This window comes from Trichechus manatus, unplaced genomic scaffold (assembly GCF_000243295.1).
Source record: "Trichechus manatus latirostris isolate Lorelei unplaced genomic scaffold, TriManLat1.0 scaffold00032, whole genome shotgun sequence".
Classification (NCBI taxonomy): Eukaryota; Metazoa; Chordata; class Mammalia; order Sirenia; family Trichechidae; genus Trichechus; species Trichechus manatus.
The window spans coordinates 19,639,209-19,658,638 of NW_004443968.1; the positions used below are offsets into that span (position 1 = coordinate 19,639,209).

Consider the following 19,430-nt stretch of genomic DNA (forward strand, 5'->3'; position numbering starts at 1 on the left):
TTTTTTTTTTTTTTTTTTTAACCTCTTCAATCTCTTCTCTTCTGATAGGTCGGTTCAGTTTTCTATCTCAGTTTGTGTTAATTCAGGTAGGTAGTGTGTTTCTAGAAATTTGTCCATTTCCTCTAGGTTCTCAAATTTGTTGGAGTACAGTTTTTTCAAGTATTCTGCTGTGATCTTTTTTATTTCAGTTGGGTCGGTTGAATGTCCCCTATCTCATTTCTTATTTGGGTTATTTGCTTCCTATTCTGTTTTTCTTTTGTCAGTTTGGTCAGTGGTTTGTCAATTTTGTTGATCTTTTCAAAGAACCGACCTTTGGTCTTGTTGATGCTTTCTGTTGTTTTTCTGTTCTCTATTTCATTTATTTCTGCACTTTATTATTTCCTTTCTTCAGTGCTGATGGACTTCTTTGCTTTTCTTTTTCCATTTGTTCAAGTTGTAGGGCTGATGTTTCAATTTTGGACCATTCTTCTTTTTATATGTGTGCATGTACTGCTATAAATCGACCTCTGAACACTGCCTCTGCTGTGTCCCAAAGGTTTTGGTATGATGTGTTTTCATTCTCATTTGATTCTGGGAATTTTTTGATTTCCTCATTGATTTCTTCTGTTACCCAGTTGTTTTTAAGCAAGGTTTTATTCAATTTCCATGTATTTGATTATTTTTCCTTGTTCTTCCTGTTATTGATTTCTACTTTTATGGCATTATGATCAGAGAGAATGCTCTGTATCATTTGACTTCTGGATTTTATTGAAGGTTGCTTTGTGGCCTAAAATATGCGCTATTCTGGAGAATGTTCTATGTACATTGGAAAAGAATGTATACTATTCTGCTGTTGGGTGAAGTGTTCTATAAATACCTGTGAGGTAAAGTTGGTTGATTGTGTCTTTAGATCTTCTGTATCTTTATTTTTTTCTAGATATTCTGTGCTTTATCAAGAGTGGTGTGTTGAAGTCTCCTACTCTTACTGTGGAACCGTCTGTTTCTCTTGTCAATGCTATTAGAGTTTGTTTTGTATATTTTGGAGCCCTGTTGTTGGGTGTGTAGATATTTATTAGGGTTATGTCTTCTTGGTGGATTGTCCCTTTAACCGCTATGTAATATTCTTCTTTGTCTTTTATGGTGGATTTTGTGTTAAAGTCTATTTTATCTGAGATTAGTATTGCCACTCCTGCTCTTTTTTGGTTTCTGTTTGTTGGATATATTTTTTCCATCCTTTGATTTTTAATATATTTATGTCTTTGTATATAAAATGTGCCTCTCGTAGACAAAATATTGATGAGTCTTGTTTTTACCCATTTTGCCACTCGCTATCTCTTTATGGATGCATTTAAACCATTTACATTCAGTGGGATTATTGATAGGTATGAGTTTATTGCTGTCATATTGTTGTGGTTTTCTTTCACGGTGCTGACATTTTCTTTGTTCCTCTTACTTTCCTGTGCTGAGTTCCTTTGTTTCTGGATTTTCTTTTCTTTTTTTCTTTCTTATCAGTTTTGTGTTTACTGTTTATGCTTTTGTCCTTTTTAAAAATTCGATGAATAGGTTTGTTAGCCTTCTTTCAGTTACCTTGGTATTTACCTTTATCTTCCTAAGTTTGAATCGGTGTTTTATTACTTGATATTGCTTTGACTTCCTCTCCATTTGAAAGTGCTATGCCTACGCTCTTTATTCCCTTTTATTGTTTTGACGTTGTCATCATTTACAGATTGACATATTGTCTCCCTATTTTAATTCTTTTAGCTTTGTTTTATTATTGAAAGTTCTTTACCTGTGTTGCTATCTGGCTGATGCTGTCCTGTATCCTAGAATCAGATTGTTGTCCGATGTTGTTTCTCTAACCGAATGACTCCTTTCATATTTCTTGTAAGTTTGATTTGGTTTTTATGAATTCCCTTAATTTCTGTTTATCTGAAAATACTCTAGTTTCACCACCATAATTGAGAGAAAGTTTTTCAGACTGTGTTATTCTTTGTTTGTAGTTTTTTTCTTTCAAGATTTTATATATGTCATCCCATTGCCTTTTTGCATGCATAGTTTCTGCCTAGTAAGCGGAGGTTAGTCTTATTGTTTCTCCTTTGTATGTGACTTTTCATTTTTCTAGAGGTGTTCTCAGGATTCTTTCTTTGTCTTTGGTTTTGGTAAGTGTGACTATGATATATGTGTTGGTGACTTTCTTTTGGAATCTGTGCTGTTTGGGGTTCATTGAGCTTCTTGGATGGTCAGCTTTTCATCTTTTACAATATCTGGTAAGTTTTCTGCCAGCAAATCATCAACAATCTTCTCCGCATTTTCCATGTTTTCCCCACTGTTCTAGAACTCTGATCACATGTGTATTTTTGCTCTTGATTTTCTCCCACATAATTCTTAGGTTCTCTTCATTTTTTCTTCATTGTTTTCTTTGATTTTTCCTCAAAGTGGCATCCATGGATTTGTCTTCAATCTCGCTGAGTCTGTCTTCCATTGTTTCAGATTTGCTCCTACAACCTTCTATTGAGTAGTCCATTTCTGAAATTTTATTGTTTATCTTTTGGATTTCTAGTTGCTGTTTTCGTGTAATTTTTAATTATTTATTTTTATGGTTTGTTCTTGTATTATTTTCCTGAATTCTTCTATTGCTTTGTGTTTTCCTTGATTTGGGCTGTGTTCTCATTGGTTTTGTTTGTGTTTTTCATGATTTTCTGTATTTTTTCCTTGTTTTTGTGTATGTTTTCCTTGATCTCTTTCCTAATCTCTTGGAGAGCCCCATTAGTGTTTTGAATTCCATATTAGGTAATTCAACTGCCTTTTCTTCTACTGGAAGGTTATCTAATTCATTATTTTGGCCCCTTGCTGCAGCCATCTAGTCCTGCTTTTTAATGTGTTGTGATATTGTCTACTATCTCTGAGACATTAAGGCATTATTTTCTTTTTTTATTGGTTGTATTTCATTTTGGGTTTTTTTGCCCTGCTTTTTTTGTTTTGTTTTGATGTGTCAGGGTGGGCAGGCTACCGTGCTTTACTGCTTGTTAATCTGTGGGTATGCTAGCTCACACCCCTTGTCCAGGTGAGGAGGGCAGCAGCAGGTAAGATGAGCCTACACAGGTTTGGTGAGATGGCTGAGGGTGGGTTGGTTGAGTGCTGTCTGGCTCATAATGTTGGTCCAGCAGTGTGGGAGAGTTCACAGTCCCTTGCCAGATGTGCAGGGGTATTGGACAAGGAGTGGTACAGGCTCACCTCTCACCATTTATCAGCTGGTTGAGTGGTAGGAGGAGAGGGGCAGTGCAGGCCTGGTACAGCTGTAAGCCTGAGCGCTGGGGTTGCTCTAGTTGTGGCAGCTCAGTGGAGGCCAGCTGCATGGGGGGAGAGGTGGCATACAGGGCTAAGAGGGAGGGAAGAAGATAAGAAAAGGGAAAGAAAAAGGGGCTGGCATGGTGGTTGCCAGTGGTGGGGGCGGGTAGAACTGGGTCCGGTAGGAAAGGGACGGAAGTATTTTATGGGGCTTGGTGGGAAGGAGAAAGAAAGAAAAAGAAAAAAAAACATACGGCTGCGCGGTGGGGGCTGGTGGGTGGGGGCGGGGCGAACCCTGGGCAACAGTGGGTCAGTGTACCAGTGGCAGTCTGTCTGTGGTGGCCCAGTGGGCGTTTGTGGGAAGGGGGAGGAGGTAGTGTATGGAGCTACCTAGAAAAGGGAGAAAGGATAAAAGAGAAAAAAGGAAAAAAATGGTGGCATGATGGGGGCTGGTGAATAGGGGCAGGGTGGACCCAAGGCAGAGACAGGCCTGTGCGCTGGTGGCTTTCTAGCTGCAGTAGTGTGGTGGGGGCTGGCGGGAAGGGGGGGAGGTGGTTTACAGGGCTAGGTGGGAGGGAGAAAAAACAAGAAGAAAGAAAAAAATTGAAAAGACAGTATGGTGCGGCAGGGTGGAGCTGGGGGCTGGTGGGAAGGGAGGGGAAGTGATGCAAAGGGCTAGGTGGGAGGGAGAAAGAAAAGACAGAAGAGAAAGGAAAAAAAAATAAGGAAAAAAATGATGATGTGGCGGGAGCCAGCATGTTGAGGTGGGGTGGACCTGGGGTGGTGGTGGGCCGGTGGCTGTCTAGCCACTGTGGCACAGCAAGGTTTTCATGGGAGGTGGGGGAAGTGGCATACGGGGCTAGCTGGGAGGGAGAATGGAAGAAAAAGAAAAAGAAAAATGGTGGCACAGTTAAGGCACGGCTTATATTGTGGACCCTGGTGGTAGTGGCTAAAGGGATTTTTGCTACTACTCAACAGAAGGGTAAGGGGTGAGAAAGCATGTTTCTCTAGTTAGCAGGTACTCTGTCTCCCGTTGAGAGCTCCATGAAGTTGCCTTCCCATACTATTGTTTTCTAAGATGGTGATACTGTGCTGCATTAGTTGGCAGGGGCCCTCTGCTGCTCATCTCTCCTAGTTCTGTTTTCCATAAGTTTCTTCTATTTGGTGTTTGATCTAGTTCTTTATACCTTCATTTGATGCTTACTGTTCCGGGATTGATGTTTGTATCTGGTTTACTTAGTTTTTCAGGTCTTTGCTGCGGAGGGATGGCATGGTGTGTTTGTCTAGGGTACCATGTTGGCTCCACCCCACCATAGGGTTTTCAATGGCTAATTTTTCAGAAGTAGATTGCCAGGCCTTTCTTCCAAGTTGTCTCTGGGTGAACTCAAACTGCCAGCCTTTGGGTTAGGAGCCAAGCAACTGTCTAATATCCTTGCTTTTTCTTCTGGTTTTCCTTTTCCAATTTTTCATTCTGTATTCCACTACCTTCTTACAGAGATTTTTAGTAAAAATTTCGAACATTTATTGTTTTCTGTAGGCCTCTCACTGTTCTAATGTGTACATAAATTACCTCACAACAGTTAGGCACTGTTACTATCATCCGCATTAACATTTTACAGATGAAGAAACCGAGAGAAGTATTTTGCCCAAAGTCTCACAGTAAGCAAGTAGCAAAGCCAGATTTCAGTATATTTCCATCTCACTTATCCACTTTGTGATACTGCTCCTTACAGGATTATAAGCACATTTTAGAATTCACATGATAGTGTTTTTTGTTTGTTTGTTTTTAATAGATGGTAATATATTTCTTTTTATTTTTTTTTTATTGTGCTTTAGGTGAAAGTTTACAGCTCAAGTTAATTTATCATTCAAAAATTTATACACATATTGTTGTGTGATATTGGTTGCAATCCCCACAATGTGACAGCATGCTCCCCCTTTCCACCTTGAGTTCCCTGTGTCCATTCGTCCAGTTCCTGTCCCTTCCTGCATTCTCATCCTGCTTTTGGACAGCTGCCCATTTGGTCTCATATATTTGATTGAACTAAGAAGCACATTCCTCACATGTGTTATTTTTTGTTTTACAGGTCTGTCTAATCTTTGTCTGAAAAGTGGGCTTCGGGAGTGGTTTCACTTCTTGGTTAGCAGAGCGTCCAGGGGCCATAGTTTTGGGGGTTCTTCCAGTCTCTGTCAGACCAGTAAGTCTGGTCTTTTTATGTGGATTTGAACTCTGTTCTACATTTTCTCCTGCTCTGTCTGGGACTCTCCATTGTGATCCCTGTCAGGGCGGTTGGTGGTGATAGCTGGGCACCATCTAGTACTTCTGGTCTCAGGCTGGTGGAGCCTCTGGTTCATGTGGTCCTTTATCTTTTGGGCTAGTATTTTCCTGCGTCTTCGGTTTTCTTCATTCTCCTTTGCTGCAGGCGGGATGGGACCAGTAGATGTATCTTAGATGGCCGCTCACAGGCTTTTAAGATTCCAGATGCTACTCACCAAAGTGGGTTGTAAAACATTTTATTTATAAACTTTGTTATGCCAATTGACCTAGACGTTCCCCGAGACTATGGTCCCCAGGCCCCAGCCCCGGCTACTGGGTCTCTCAAAGTGTTTGGATGTGTCTAGGAAACTTATATGCTTTTGCTTTGGTCCAATTGTGCTGACTTCCCCTATATTGTGTTGTCCTTCCCTTCACTGAAGTTGACACTTGTCTACTGTCTAGTTAGTGATTTCCCCTCCTTCTCTCTCCCTACCCTCGTGACCATCAAACAATGCTTTTTTCTGTGCGTAAACCTTTTCTTGAATTCTTGTATCAGTGGTCTCATACAATATTTGTCCTTTTGTGACTAACTTATTTCATTCAGCATAATGCCCTCCAGATTCATCCATTTTGTGAGATGTTTTGCATATTCGTCATTGTTCTTTATCGTTGCATAGTAACCCATTGTGAGTCCGTACCATAATTTGTTTATCCGTTTGTCTGTTGATGAGCATTTAGGTTGTTTCCATCTTTTTGCTACTGTGAATAGTGCTTCAGTGAACGTGGGTGTGCATATGTCTATTCATGTGACAGTGCTTATTTCTCTAGGGTATATTCCTAGGAGTGGGATTGCTGGGTCATATGGTATTTCTAGCTTTTTAAGGAAGCACCATAACATTTTCCATAGTGGTTGTACCATTTTATATCCCTACTAGCAGTGGATAAGAGTTCCAATCTCCCTATATCCTCTCCAATATTTGTTATTGTGTCTGTTATGGATTAGTGTCAGCATTGTCAGGGTGAGATGGTACACATGATAGTATTTTTAAAAGCTTGCTCCAAAGTTTAGCATGTTATTTTAACTCTGAAATTTAACACATTATTTTAATTCTCCTGAGTTATGAATATCTGTTTATTCACTTGTTTTACTACAAATTAACATATGAAGGTAAAATTTAAAATATCTTGTCAATTAAGTTTAATGAATCTCCTTTCAAGTGTACAACTATAGGGTCTCATTTGGAAAAACAAAGGACTACATATATAGCTCAATTGTTTTTTCCTCCATCTTCAGAGATATTGATTAATTTTATGCTAAATCCACTCTGTCACACACATATATATGTATGTAGTTTTCATTGTGCAGTTGATGAAGGGACTTAACATTTCAAAATAGATCAGTAGCTTTGTTACTGTTTAATTGTCCCTTGCATTTGTCACCCTTGAAAATGGTGTCTTAGATCACTTCAGAGTTCAGAGCAAACAATCGAATTCAGCATTTCTATTCATACATCTCTGTTACATCATCTTAGTCATTATTGAACATCTAATGGTATTTTAACAAGTGCTTGTAAAGGCAAACTATTACTATTCATTGTAGCATATTCTTAATTTTAATGAATATTTCTACATTTTCTGCATAGACTTCTAGCCACATTTTACCAGATGAGACAATTACAGCATCATTTTCTCCCATTGATACTGTTTCCGCTGGCTAAAGCTAAATTGGACAAAGTCCAATTTTCCATTTTAATGTGGTGTTTATTCCAAGTAAACAGCAAAGGCTCGAAGAGTTTAATAGAAAAAGGAATCAGTAAAGGCCAGGTTGGGGTAGGAGACACAGGACTATGAAAGAAGAGCCACATAGGAACATTTTCTGTGGCTTATATGGCAGTCCCTGCTGAAGAATTACTTTTTTCCTGGCATCTAGCTTTCATCCAGATAACCAGTATCACGTATAAGTAGAATACAGATTCATTGTCAAAGCCCTGGTGTGTTTGCCCTGATAAATGGCATCAACAAAGAAATGTTAAAAATGCAAGACTTCTTCAAAAGCAGATGTGCCAATTTTACTCTTTAAATCTCTGTTCTTTCTCCTTCATCTTTATCTTTCAGATGTAAGAATATTTGTCATCTCTCTTTCCTTCTGCCTTTCTGCTATTACCTGTTGGCCTCCAGCAGCCTTTGCAATCTGTGGTTGTGAGGAAATTCTCTTCTGGCACTCAGATCTCTGCTTTCAGCCCCTCTCTGCTTTATTATTCATGAAGAGAATTAGAAGTGGATTACTGTGTTGGTTATTCTTTTTGAAAAATAGATTCAGATTTGTGGGCTCTGTTCTTTGAACTGTCATGCATGACCACGCTTCCTACATATATAAGTCGCATAGTGTAAGATAAGCAAAGTGCATAGATTTTCTTCTTCATTAAAAATCCAAGGATTGTACAAAGAACAAGACAGCACTTTCCTGTGAAATGTACAGTGTGCTGCTGAGAGACAATGGAAATTAGAGAGATTGGGTGGAAATTGTATTCTTGCTGCTACTACTGTTCAGATAGAATAGTGAGAAGCCTTGTATTAATTTTCCTTGGAATCTTTCCCATTCATGTATTTCTCAGCTTCACAAAAGTACATCTCCAAAAGGCCAGGGCTTGTTCTAAATTAAATCTGAGCACTCTGTATCCCACAGTATTTAGGAAGTGATCTTTAAATATCAAAAAAATGCTTGGAGTTAATAATAATCTCTAATTAATACTTAGTATCCAAAGCTCATTTGATATCATGGCATCAACTCTCTTTATAAATACTGTTACTCTTCATTTCTACCTGACAGCTCTGATCAGCCCTTACTCTTCTATTTAACCATGCTAAATAAGCATGGCAACCAAATTAATAATAATAAACAACCATTTAACCACCTGAAAGATGTTGTCACTCCTTTTCTCAATTTGATTTCCATTTTCCTCCCTTTCTTCCACCGTCTTCATATGGCTACATTAAGAAGCATCTTCTAGCTGAGACGGAAATGCCTAATACCACCAGCAGGGTGTAATGAAATTTTAAAGACCCTCTTGTTTGCCCTGGTGTTAGGGTGACATGGCAGCTTGAGCTCTTTAAAGTTTAAACGCCTCCCAGCAAGAGCTGGGTAGCTCTCACTTCAGTAACAGCTGTTCCTGGGTTTCTGTCTTAAAATAACCATCACTATCAAAGGCTTGCATCTTGGCCTTTCTTTCATTTATCACAGCTTTGGTTGGGGTGCTACCATGCAGGACTCAATCACACACCCACTTAACTAAACTATGGTTCTGGCCCCTAGTTTTTAGGGTTAGAAGTTGTTTCCTTTAAATTGTTTATCATTTCCTCACATGGAATTGGAAGGGATTTGGGAAGTTGTATCACTTTGGATTCTTTCTATTACCAGTAAGGGGAAAACCCAACATAAAGTAGCTTAGGAAAAGAGGGAATTTATTAGTTTGTTTAAATGATGTAAGCATCAAGGGATATGGTAGTCCAAACAGTATCATCAATATCCATTTTTCAACCCATTTTATCCTGGTTGGCTCCATTCACAGATTCTGATTGAAGATGCTCCTCCCCCCACATACACCTCCTGCCCCTGCAGCTTCAGAATCACATTATCACAACACTAGTCCAAATTGATGATGGGTTGCCTCTCACTGAATCTATCATTGTCGGTAGAGTAATGAAATCCACTCTTTGAATTAGCCTGAGTCTTTTGTTCCACTCCTGAAATGTGACAGTAGAGTCAACATCATCTGAAGTAAATGGATTGAGAGTGGGACTCACAATGTTGGGTCCACTAAAGAAATGTTGAGCTTCCATTGACAAAAAATGAGGAAGTAGAGCAAATGTCCTCCAGAGAGCTCATTTCCAATCTTCCACCTAAGACAGACATGTCTTCTGCAACATCTTCCAGAGATGTCCAATGCCTGAACTTTTTCAAAGCCAAGAAATTTCCCAGATATAAGACACCCATCCAACTGTGGGACTAATCAAGATTTTATAAAGTTCTTCATTACGTTAGAGCTACATCTGAGTCCTATCACTCTACCCTTGTGACAGAATAATGCAGGATGAATTTACTCCCATTTTTCCATGTCAATTATTTACATATTTGAAGAAAATATTATCTTTTCCAGACTAAATATCCTCCAGTCCTTCAACTGTTCATCAGGCTGATTTGGTTACTTTCATCTGAAAGCACTCTGGTTTCTCAGCCCTTTAAAAAGTTTGGTCCAGAGGTGGCTACATACCGCATAGCTTATCTGATGAGCAATGCAATTACTTCTCTTGATCTGCATTCTAAATCTCCATTAGTATAAAAACTATTTACATTTTTGCAGTCATCTTACCTTGTTGCTTTATGTTGACTTTGTAGTCTACTGAGATCTCCAAATATATTTCATAAAATTGTGTTCAAGTTTTTACCACAATTTTATACTTAGTTCAAAAAAAGAAAACCAAACCCATTGCCATCAAGTTGATTCAGATTCATAGCGACCCCACAGGACAGAGAAGAGCTGCCCCATAGGGTTTCCAAGGAGCGGCTGGTGTATTCAAACTGCTGACCTTTTGGTTAGCAGTCATTTCTTAACCACTACACCACCAGGGCTCCTATACGTATATAGTGTCATAGTATTTTAAAAATACTAAATTCAGGAATTTATTCCAATCACATTTCACTTTATGGGTTTTGCATTGCTCCAATTTATAGTTATTATTTTAGTCCTAGTTGTTCACCAGAGAATGAGCTATCCCTCCCAGCTCATATTAGGTCTGTTTGATCAGTGTGCCTTTCCTATCTTCATAGATGTTACTCATAAAACTTGAATAGTTGAATGGTTTGGCAGATTTTCTTAGAGAACTCATATGGTCTCCTGGGAAACTTCTTCACCACGCCCCTCCCCAAATAGCTCACAAACTATCTCTTCATAAAATGCTTTATGGAATTTGCCAAGATTACTGGTCTGCCATTTCAGAAATCTACGTGCTTCCTAACTTCAGAAAAAAATCAGTTCAAACTTTGCCTCACTAGTTTTCTAAAGCTTCAGTTAAGATACCTGCTTGGGGTTCTGCTTCTACATCTGCAGTTTCTTTCACACCTTAGGATTTAATTGGACCTGGAGAACAAAACTTGAAGTGGCTAAGTGGTCTCTTGGTACCTTCATATCTGAGAGAAAATTGTGAAGAGTTCTACAAAAAGAATATTTCAATATTCTACCCTTTTCTATTTCTTATTATAATTTCCCATTTTACTTGAACCATTTTCTTCCAGTTTTATGCCACTTTTTCTAATTCTTGGTTATGTGACTATTCTTTCGTCTCTTCTACTTATGCTCATTGAGTTTGAGAACTGGAAGAGGAGATTCTCCAGTACAGTGAGTTCAGTACTTGTGAGAGAAAAACACGTTTTTTTTGAAGACAGGAGACCTGAGTTTGAATCTTGGTTACCATTTCCTAGCTTTGAGACCTTCATCAAGAAACTTAAACTCCTTCACAGTTCCCATGTCTAAAATATAAGGATTTTAATAATAGTCTCATACTGTTGAGTAACAAAAAGCACTTTGTCAAGTGACTTTGTCCTCAGTGGCCTTATTGACAGAACAGAGTCCAGAGCCTGGATGCCCTGATACCTAGTTTTGTCGTTTTTTTTTTTTTCATCGCTATTCATGGTGTCTCTAGTTCTGAGTCCATCAGGGCACCATGTAATAATGCTGGTGTCTTGTCTGCCATGTGCATATGTTCAGAAGCAAGTGTTTTTAATATAGTATTAAGTTATTATCAGGAGAGACTAGTCCTGGAGAAGGACATCATCCTTGGTAAGGGTAGAGGGTCAGCAAAAAAGAGGAAGACCCTTGACAAGATGGATTGACACAGCGGCTACAACAGTGGGCTCAAACATAACAATGGTGAGTATGGTGCAGGACCAGACAATGTTCCATTCTGTTATACGTAGGGTCGCTATGAGTCGGAACTCACTTGATGGCACCTAACAACGACAACAACATTGTTATATTCCATTTAAAGTCTTTGGCTTTTGTATGATATACTTATTTGCTCACTTGAAAACCTATCATTCTTCCTCTAGCTTCTTAATTTATGTAATTACAACATTAAATTTCACTTCTTTCTTCAGTTGCTATTATTTATTTTGTATTCCCTTAATTTTGATTGATGGCACAGAAGTTTATTTTCTCCTACTCTAGCTCTTTTTTTTGTGTGTGAATGAAGCAAAGCATTTCTTCTCAGCCTTATCTAAACTATTTGATTAGCTGCTAATGTGCAAAATCATTAATGGGGAATTCAAACTGCTGAAATTAAGAACTGATGAATTCTGGCCCATAGGCCTCTGCAGTTGTCTTTTCGGATGAGTGCTTTTTCAGAGAAGCAATCAAAAATCATCAGCACTCCAAGCACCGTGTGAAATATGCAGGGTATTATTATATCGTGTAAAAAGTTAAATGTGGTTGAAATAAAGACCTCTCTGCAGCATATAATGTGGGGTAACTGCTTTAGAACACTAAATAAGCAGTTTGCTATAGCAACATTGTATTGAGCTCTATAATCTGACATCCATTTGTGAACTGTTCAAGGGTTCCTTTCCTTGAATTATAAAACAATTTATAAACTACTTATTTTGGCAGGTTAAAAAATATATATAATTTTCCCATTTAAGAAAAAAATCAATTTCTTTTGTTACTTTCCCCGTGTAACTACTAGGGGCCAACTCTTAGTTGCATGAAGCTTCAGCTATCCTAAGTGAAAGGATTAGACCTGTCAACCAATCAGTTGAGTGACTGGATGTCCCTTGATGCTGCCAGTTTAAACATATAGACTTGTGTTAAAAGGTATAACAAAGATTTTAAATGAAGTATTTCAGTCAATTGTGTTGTGGTTAATTCATTTAAAGCTATATTCTTCCTAAGATTTCTAAAATGTTATAATTTGTTACTTATTTTGCTGGAATAAATTAATAATATTTAAACGGTATTAATCTAAGTAGAATTCCTCACCTTTGATTTCTGTTTTTGTTTTTTTATTTGTGTGTGTGTTTCTGTGTTTTGAGGGGTGGTGGTTAAATGAACAGATTCTCTACTCAGTAAATTTAAGAATTTGCCTATCACTGAGATCCTTAAGGGACATAGAAGTGTAGTAATAATATGAATAATAGTCATAAAGCTATATGCCATAGGAAAAATGACTAGTTTTACACATCACACAAAATTCCCTCTGTATATACTGATGACATGAGGGTAAATTTGTGGCATCAAATATAACCTAAAAAAAACTTAATTATTAGTTGTTGCAGTGTAATAAGATACTGAGAAGAATATCTTGGTAAATTGAGAGATGTGATGTTTTCTATGGATCAAAGTTTTGATTGTAAAAACCTGATTTATTTGCTCTGTGACTTAGTTTTATTTATTTTTCTTTCTTTTATCTCTGTCATTTGCTGTTTCACAATTTATTACCACAACACCAAAAAGTGGATAATGAAACAAAAATGGGTGGTGCTCAAATTAGTTAACTTTATTATGTACTGACTACCACTAGAAATGTCAAATTGCTGGATTGTGGATATGGATGTTCCTGCACTTAAAAATTGTGTTCAAGACAAAAACATCAATTACTTGATACATTTCTCTCCATCTGTGGGCATTGTAGACGAGGACCATTAACAAAAGATATTTTTCACTTATCTACTCATCAACTACAACATTTTCATTTGCCCTGACTAGCACAAGGACTGCGGGTCTGGGTTATTTATATTTCTTCCTTAACACAACTCGTTTTTTTGGAAGCTGAGCCCAATATTTCAGGTCCATGACTTTGAGCTTACATGGCTGCCAGTGAGTAATTTAAGCTCCAGTTTACATTTTAAAATATTTGATTGTCTGGAGAAATAAGCTGTTGCTATAATGCTTTAAGTTAAAGGGTTCAAAGTATGCTCCTGGGGAAGAATACCTCCTTTCCACTTTCTCCCCCACAACAGTAAGAGTAAATAAAAATTTTAGGAAATGAAAAAGGGAAAGGGGAAATTTGAATAAGATCTGTGGATTGTATCAATATCAATACCCTGGCTCTGATACTGCACTCTAGTTTTACAAAATGCTACCACTGGGAAAAGCTGAGTAAAGTGTACACAGATCTCTCTGTATTATTTATTACAGCTGCACTTGAATCTACAATTATCTCAATAAAATTTTCTATTAAAAAGAAGAAAAATAGGTTTTTAACTCCTAGTAGATAGGAGAAGTATACCTTCACATTATTCAGATTGCCATTGTGCCTTTACAAAGCACTGGAATACTTCCGACAATGAGGAATATAGGATTTAAACCTTAGAAGAGATAATGAGTGAGGAGACATCATCTTAATATGAATGTGAAACCTACAACATATGGAGTCTTATATTGGCAACATGAAGTTATCAAATATAGTCAAGTTGGAAAAAATGAAAGATTAATCATGGTTGAATCTGATACCTTTATTTTCTAGAGGAAAAGTTATAACATTCTTGGTGAAGAAATTCCTATTGAAATTAGAGTTTCAGATATAGGACAAACTCTTTGGTGTTTCCTAATAGTAAGAAAGAGTGACTTCATGCTTGCTCTTTACTAATCTCCTCTGATTTAATAACACCTTGTCTATTTTTATATATGTTTCTAGCTAATAAAATTCTGAATTTCAGTTCAGTAATGATCCCATGAATATCTCATAAAATGTTTTGTTTGTGATGCTACTTCTATTTCATAAATGTATGTATTTTTTCTAGATGTTGCTGTGTGGTTTTAACTGGACATAATAGCATATGTAAGCAGTATTAAGTTTTAGGTTGACAAAGCTGAATCAATATTTTGTGTTCAATTGAATGCATCATTAAGAAGAACTACTTCAGGGACTTACTGTTACCTTTCAGGAAAAAAATACCCAAAAGACTGTAACAGTCAAGAAGCTCAAATGATTGTTTGATATATATTTTTAATGACAAGAAAATATAATTCTAAAGATCTACTTCTCCTACTGGGACTCTATATAAGTTCCATAAATATATCAACCGGTCAATCAATAGGTGTATGATAGATTTGAGCAGTCTGTCACCTTTCCAATTGCAAATATATCTCCATAAATATTTAATGTTATTTGGATTCTTCTTTTGCTTATAGACTTGAACTACAAAATATTAAGTTTTTTATTCATCATCTTGTCTGATACTGTAAAGGAAATTCTATTTTACAGAATTATTCATTGATTAACCATTGACTTCATCTGGCCAAAATATGTATGGCTCAACTATGTGCTGATCCAGCTCATTGTTTTTGAAAATATAAATTGGTGTCCTGGTGCTATGTATATTTACCTTTATATTATATAAGCTTAGATTAGAAGAGTTTATCTTCATCATTTATCCCCATTAATGTATAATTTTCCAAATAAGAATGGAAATAGTGTCTCTGATAACTGTTAATTTAAGGAAAGGTATTACCAACAATAAAGGTAGAAATATATGTGTGTGTGTGTATATGTATATGTATAAAACAACACATTTTTATAATAACCAAGAAGGTGCTGGGTTAAAAAGCAGAAATTATCATATGTGTTTTAGTTTTTGTAATATTATGTAATTTTCCCCTTGTACTTACAGAAAACCTGTTATATGTATTATGCATTATGTCTATGTTAAAGTATAAGCATATTTTTCTTCAGCATATAAATCCTGTATTTTAAAAATATTTTGAAAATTCTGTTCTAGATCTTTATAATATATGTTTGCATGGGAAATAAACATTTACTAGCACTTTCAGCGATTTATTTACTCCATTTTTATTATTATAGAGAAAGTTAAGTATAGTGCTTTCTTTTGTAATTTGAAGAAGATAACTGATTGAATTAAACTACTTTTAAGAGCTTTTTAAACAATTATTAAAATTTTAAATACATGTCACTCTAAGCGTTCTGGACCAGTGTCTCTCAAACTCTAATGTTCATACAGATCACCTGGGGACCTTGTGAAAGTGCAGATTCTGATTGGATTGATCTGAGGCTGTATTTCCAAGTGATGCTGATGCTGATGCTCCACTGATCACTCTGAGTAGCACAGTTCTGTAGGCTAATGGTGTATATGTAGTCTAAGATAGTGAAACATGGAGGACAAAGAATGAAGTTAAATACAGCTGAGCCCTTCTTTGATTCTGTAATTAGAATCTCAGATGAGTGATCTGTATTTCTCAAGTTCTCTGGAGTTTCTGATCAATGTTTTTAATTCTAATGCATTTTGTTTAGCTCTTTTGACAGCAAGTTTGTTTACCAGCAAAGAGGACTTGGACCAATTGAAGAAGACACTATTCTTGTCATAGATCCAAATAATGCTGCAGTACTCCATTCCAGTGGCAAAAATCTGTGAGTTATATTACTTATGTATTATTAAAGCTTCTACTACATATATTGGGTATGAAGTGTATCACTGGTCTGTCTTAGAAAGAAAGTTGTACAGCAGTGGTAGGAAAGTCCAGCTCAGGAAAGCAGGGAATTAATTCAGTCATCCCATCTTTGCATTTTCTAAATAAACCAGTTGCCATTGAGTTGATTCCCACTCATGGAAACTACATGTGTGTCAGAGTAGAACTGTACTCTATAGGGTTTTCAGTGGCTGATTTTTCTGAAGTAGATCATGATGCCTTTCTTCCAAGGCACCTTGGGTGGACTCGAACCTTTTAGCAGAAGGGCTTCAAACCAGTTAGGAAAGGTTCAGTAATTGCCAAGTGAATGAGGACAGCGCATGCATTGTGTAACAGCGAAATCTGTTACTCGTGGGATTTTGACCTGAGTGGGAAACAGCGGTGCCTGCTCAAAGATGGTGGCTGACGGGGCCACACTGAATCTGTGTTGCTCTCCTAGTCCTGTCAATAATCCAGTCTCCTGTATCAGGCTCCTGAAACATTTGGGATCTATGCAGAAGATTGGATTATTGGCAGGACTATGGAGAGCAATACACAATCAAAGCGGTGCAGTCGGCTGCCATCTTTGAGCGAGCAGTGCTGTTTGGTTCCTACTCAGGTCACAATCCCAGGGCAAAAGATTTGGTTGCTATGCAACGTGTCCATTTAAATCGACAATTACTAAACATTCCTGAACTGGTCTGAACCAGTCTGAAGCCCTGCTTAGCAGCTGATCACGTTTGCACCACCAAGGGACTCCATTCTCTATTTTCTAAATAGGTAGTTCTGAATATTATAATCACCTGGGAAGCTTAAAAAAAAAAAAAAGATTCAGGTTTAGTTTTAAAGCCCCCTAGTTTATTCTAATACGTTATCAAGATTGAGAGAGACCTTGATATACCCAGCTAATGAAATGATTTGCTGGTCAGCTAGATCTGAAGATTAAAAAAAGAGTCTCCATTAGAAGAGTTGTATAACCAAACTCATCAAGTAATCACAGTTAAGAAAAAAGGCTTCTCCCCATCTCAGAATGAAGACTAAACAAATGCTGTTTTTAACTTTCCTTAGCATGCGCATGTAATTTGTCTTTGAAAGCTGCTCATTATTTGGTCTTATTCCTAGATAGCATTTGGCAGCCAAGAAAAGTTGGCTGATATTCATGGTCCTTGAAAGAAAGAGGCACCTGCTTAAGGAGTGTCCTCAACCATTTTAGCCCGGTGGCTTTAGGGACTATAACCTACTCCATCTGCTTAGGCACAAAGAAGGCCAGCTTCCTTGAAATGCAGGGAGCCATCTACTTTGAATCTAGTTGTGTATGGAGATGGTAATAATGAAGTTTTGATTATTTTAATAGGCTTCCAGGATGGTGAGCCAGGGTCCAACTAATACCAGCTCCACCACTCAGTGCACTTGAACCTCTCTTTTGTGCTCTACCCATTAATCAGAAGCAACCTCATTCCTGAAAGAAATTAAGGAGAAAGGCAGAACAACTGCTGCTAAATCAACTTGACCATCAGTGGGATGTCTGCGTTGAAAGCAAATCATAATTCCCACATGTTCGGTTACCAAGGCAGGGATCTAGTTCAGTTACTGAATCAGGATCAGGTTGTTACAGTCTTGGCTCATGACAGACTCTGTTCTGCTGACACCATACTGAGGCTAACCCCTAAAACCCACTGCTGTCAAGTTGATTTAGACTCAGAGAGAGCTGCCCCATATAGGGTTTCCAAGGCTGTAAATCTTTACAGAAGCAGACTGCCATATCTTTCTCCCATGGAGCAACTGGTGGGTTCAAACCACTGTCCTTTCAGTTAGCACCCGAGTGCTTAACCACTGCACTACAGGGCTCCCTTATACTAACAATAAACCAAACCAAACCAAACCAAGCCAAACTCCTTGCCATCGAGTCGATTCCAACTCATAGCGACCCTATAGGGCAGAGTAGAACTGCCCTATAGGGTTTCCAGGGAGCGGCTGGTGGATTCAAACTCCCGACCTTTTGGTTAGCAGCTGAGCTCTTAACCACTGCGACACCAGGGCTACATACTAAGGATAGAAGCCTACAAAAATAGCTTGTCGATTGTGAGGTGTCATTAGACCAAAATCACATTAACATATTGTTCGTTAAGCCTGTGGGCCCGTCTACATTAGCTTACAATTCTCTTACTCTGATCTTTCAGATTGATTTGTTAAATAGATGAACTTCTCTAATGATTGTCCAGCTTACCATTTCACTTTGCTTAGATGAGCACAGTCTACTTTTGCTAAAAGTTGTTTTTCTTTTGGGTTTTACTGTCTTTAATAGGTATTCTTAAAGGTTTTGAGTAATGTTTAATATTTCATATTAGTATAGCATTGCCTTGTCTTGCAGTATATGTAAGCTATTCAAAATGCCTACATAAATCAGTTTCTATTTCTCTAGACAATTACACTTTATATACATGTCTAAGATGTTGCTATTTATAATCTTAAAACCTGTTTTTAAATTGATACTAATTTATATGTAGCTTTCATTTACAGATTTTTAATATGATTAAATACTACTTACGGTTTGTCACAGGTCTCTTATCATAACAAGTGTTTTCATTTAATAATTTATTTTGGTCTTTCCTATAGTAAGGAACTGCACATTTATCAATTCATAAATTTATGTTGCCTTTAGGGATTATGTAGAAAAAGAATCTTCTCGTGTATGCTTTGGGGAAATATATATAATTAAGACAATTATTTTTTTATTTTGCAGGTTTTATTTACCACATGGCTTGAGTGTAGATAAAGATGGAAATTATTGGGTCACGGATGTGGCTCTCCATCAGGTAATCTTTCCGATTTGGTAGTTATTCAAATAGAAGCTAACAGAGGTATGCTTTCAAAATGCTCTAATTTTCTGGAGTTGTGTGAGTCTTTTTCTCTGACTCAGTAAGTTTATAACAAGAAAATGAAACAGCCACATCTGGAAGTTTTCTTATAGAATTCAGTGCTAGAAAAAGCTAATGTGTAATTTATCGAGTCTCCTTTCTCCCTTGGGTTGGCAGGAGGCTTAGGTGCAGAGATGGAGCTCGGCTATGACAATGATGTGGGCCCTCTCCTCTTCCTTCTTGGCTTTCTACGTTTACTTTTACTTCCTTTGTCCCCAGGTTTTATTTCTATTTTACTACTCGTGTTTTTTGTTTTCTTTTCTAAGCCACCTTATTCTATAAATTGAGACAAAGTCTCTAGTAAGTATATGTTAATGTGTAAAATATAAAATTGTAAAACATGTTAATGGACAAATATTTTGTGCTTTTTCAAAGAAGTTACATTTCAGTCACAGAATAGTCATAAGGTATTTCCCTTCCCCCCAAATAAGCTTAAGTTTAATAACATTTTTATGAATAGGAGGCAGTGAACTAGGAAAAAACCTTCAGAAGACATAGTTAACAAAAATTAAGTTGTTCTCCCCTCAGTCT

General features: G+C 37.3%; 1 protein-coding gene across 18 annotated transcripts in view; it reads left to right on the forward strand.

The window, feature by feature from the left end:
- The window catches only part of PAM (peptidylglycine alpha-amidating monooxygenase), a 358,633-nt gene that overhangs the window by 293,533 nt on the left and 45,670 nt on the right, over window positions 1-19,430 (forward strand). For all 18 annotated transcript variants that reach the window (XR_002823834.1, XR_002823835.1, XM_023730151.1 and 15 more), the window contains 2 exons: window positions 15,827-15,943; window positions 18,725-18,797. Coding sequence is in view for 16 of the 18 variants with exons in the window: in XM_023730151.1 (XP_023585919.1) it covers window positions 15,827-15,943; window positions 18,725-18,797 (190 nt within the window). In the remaining 2 variants the exon portion in view is untranslated. The remainder of the gene's footprint in view (window positions 1-15,826; window positions 15,944-18,724; window positions 18,798-19,430) is intronic.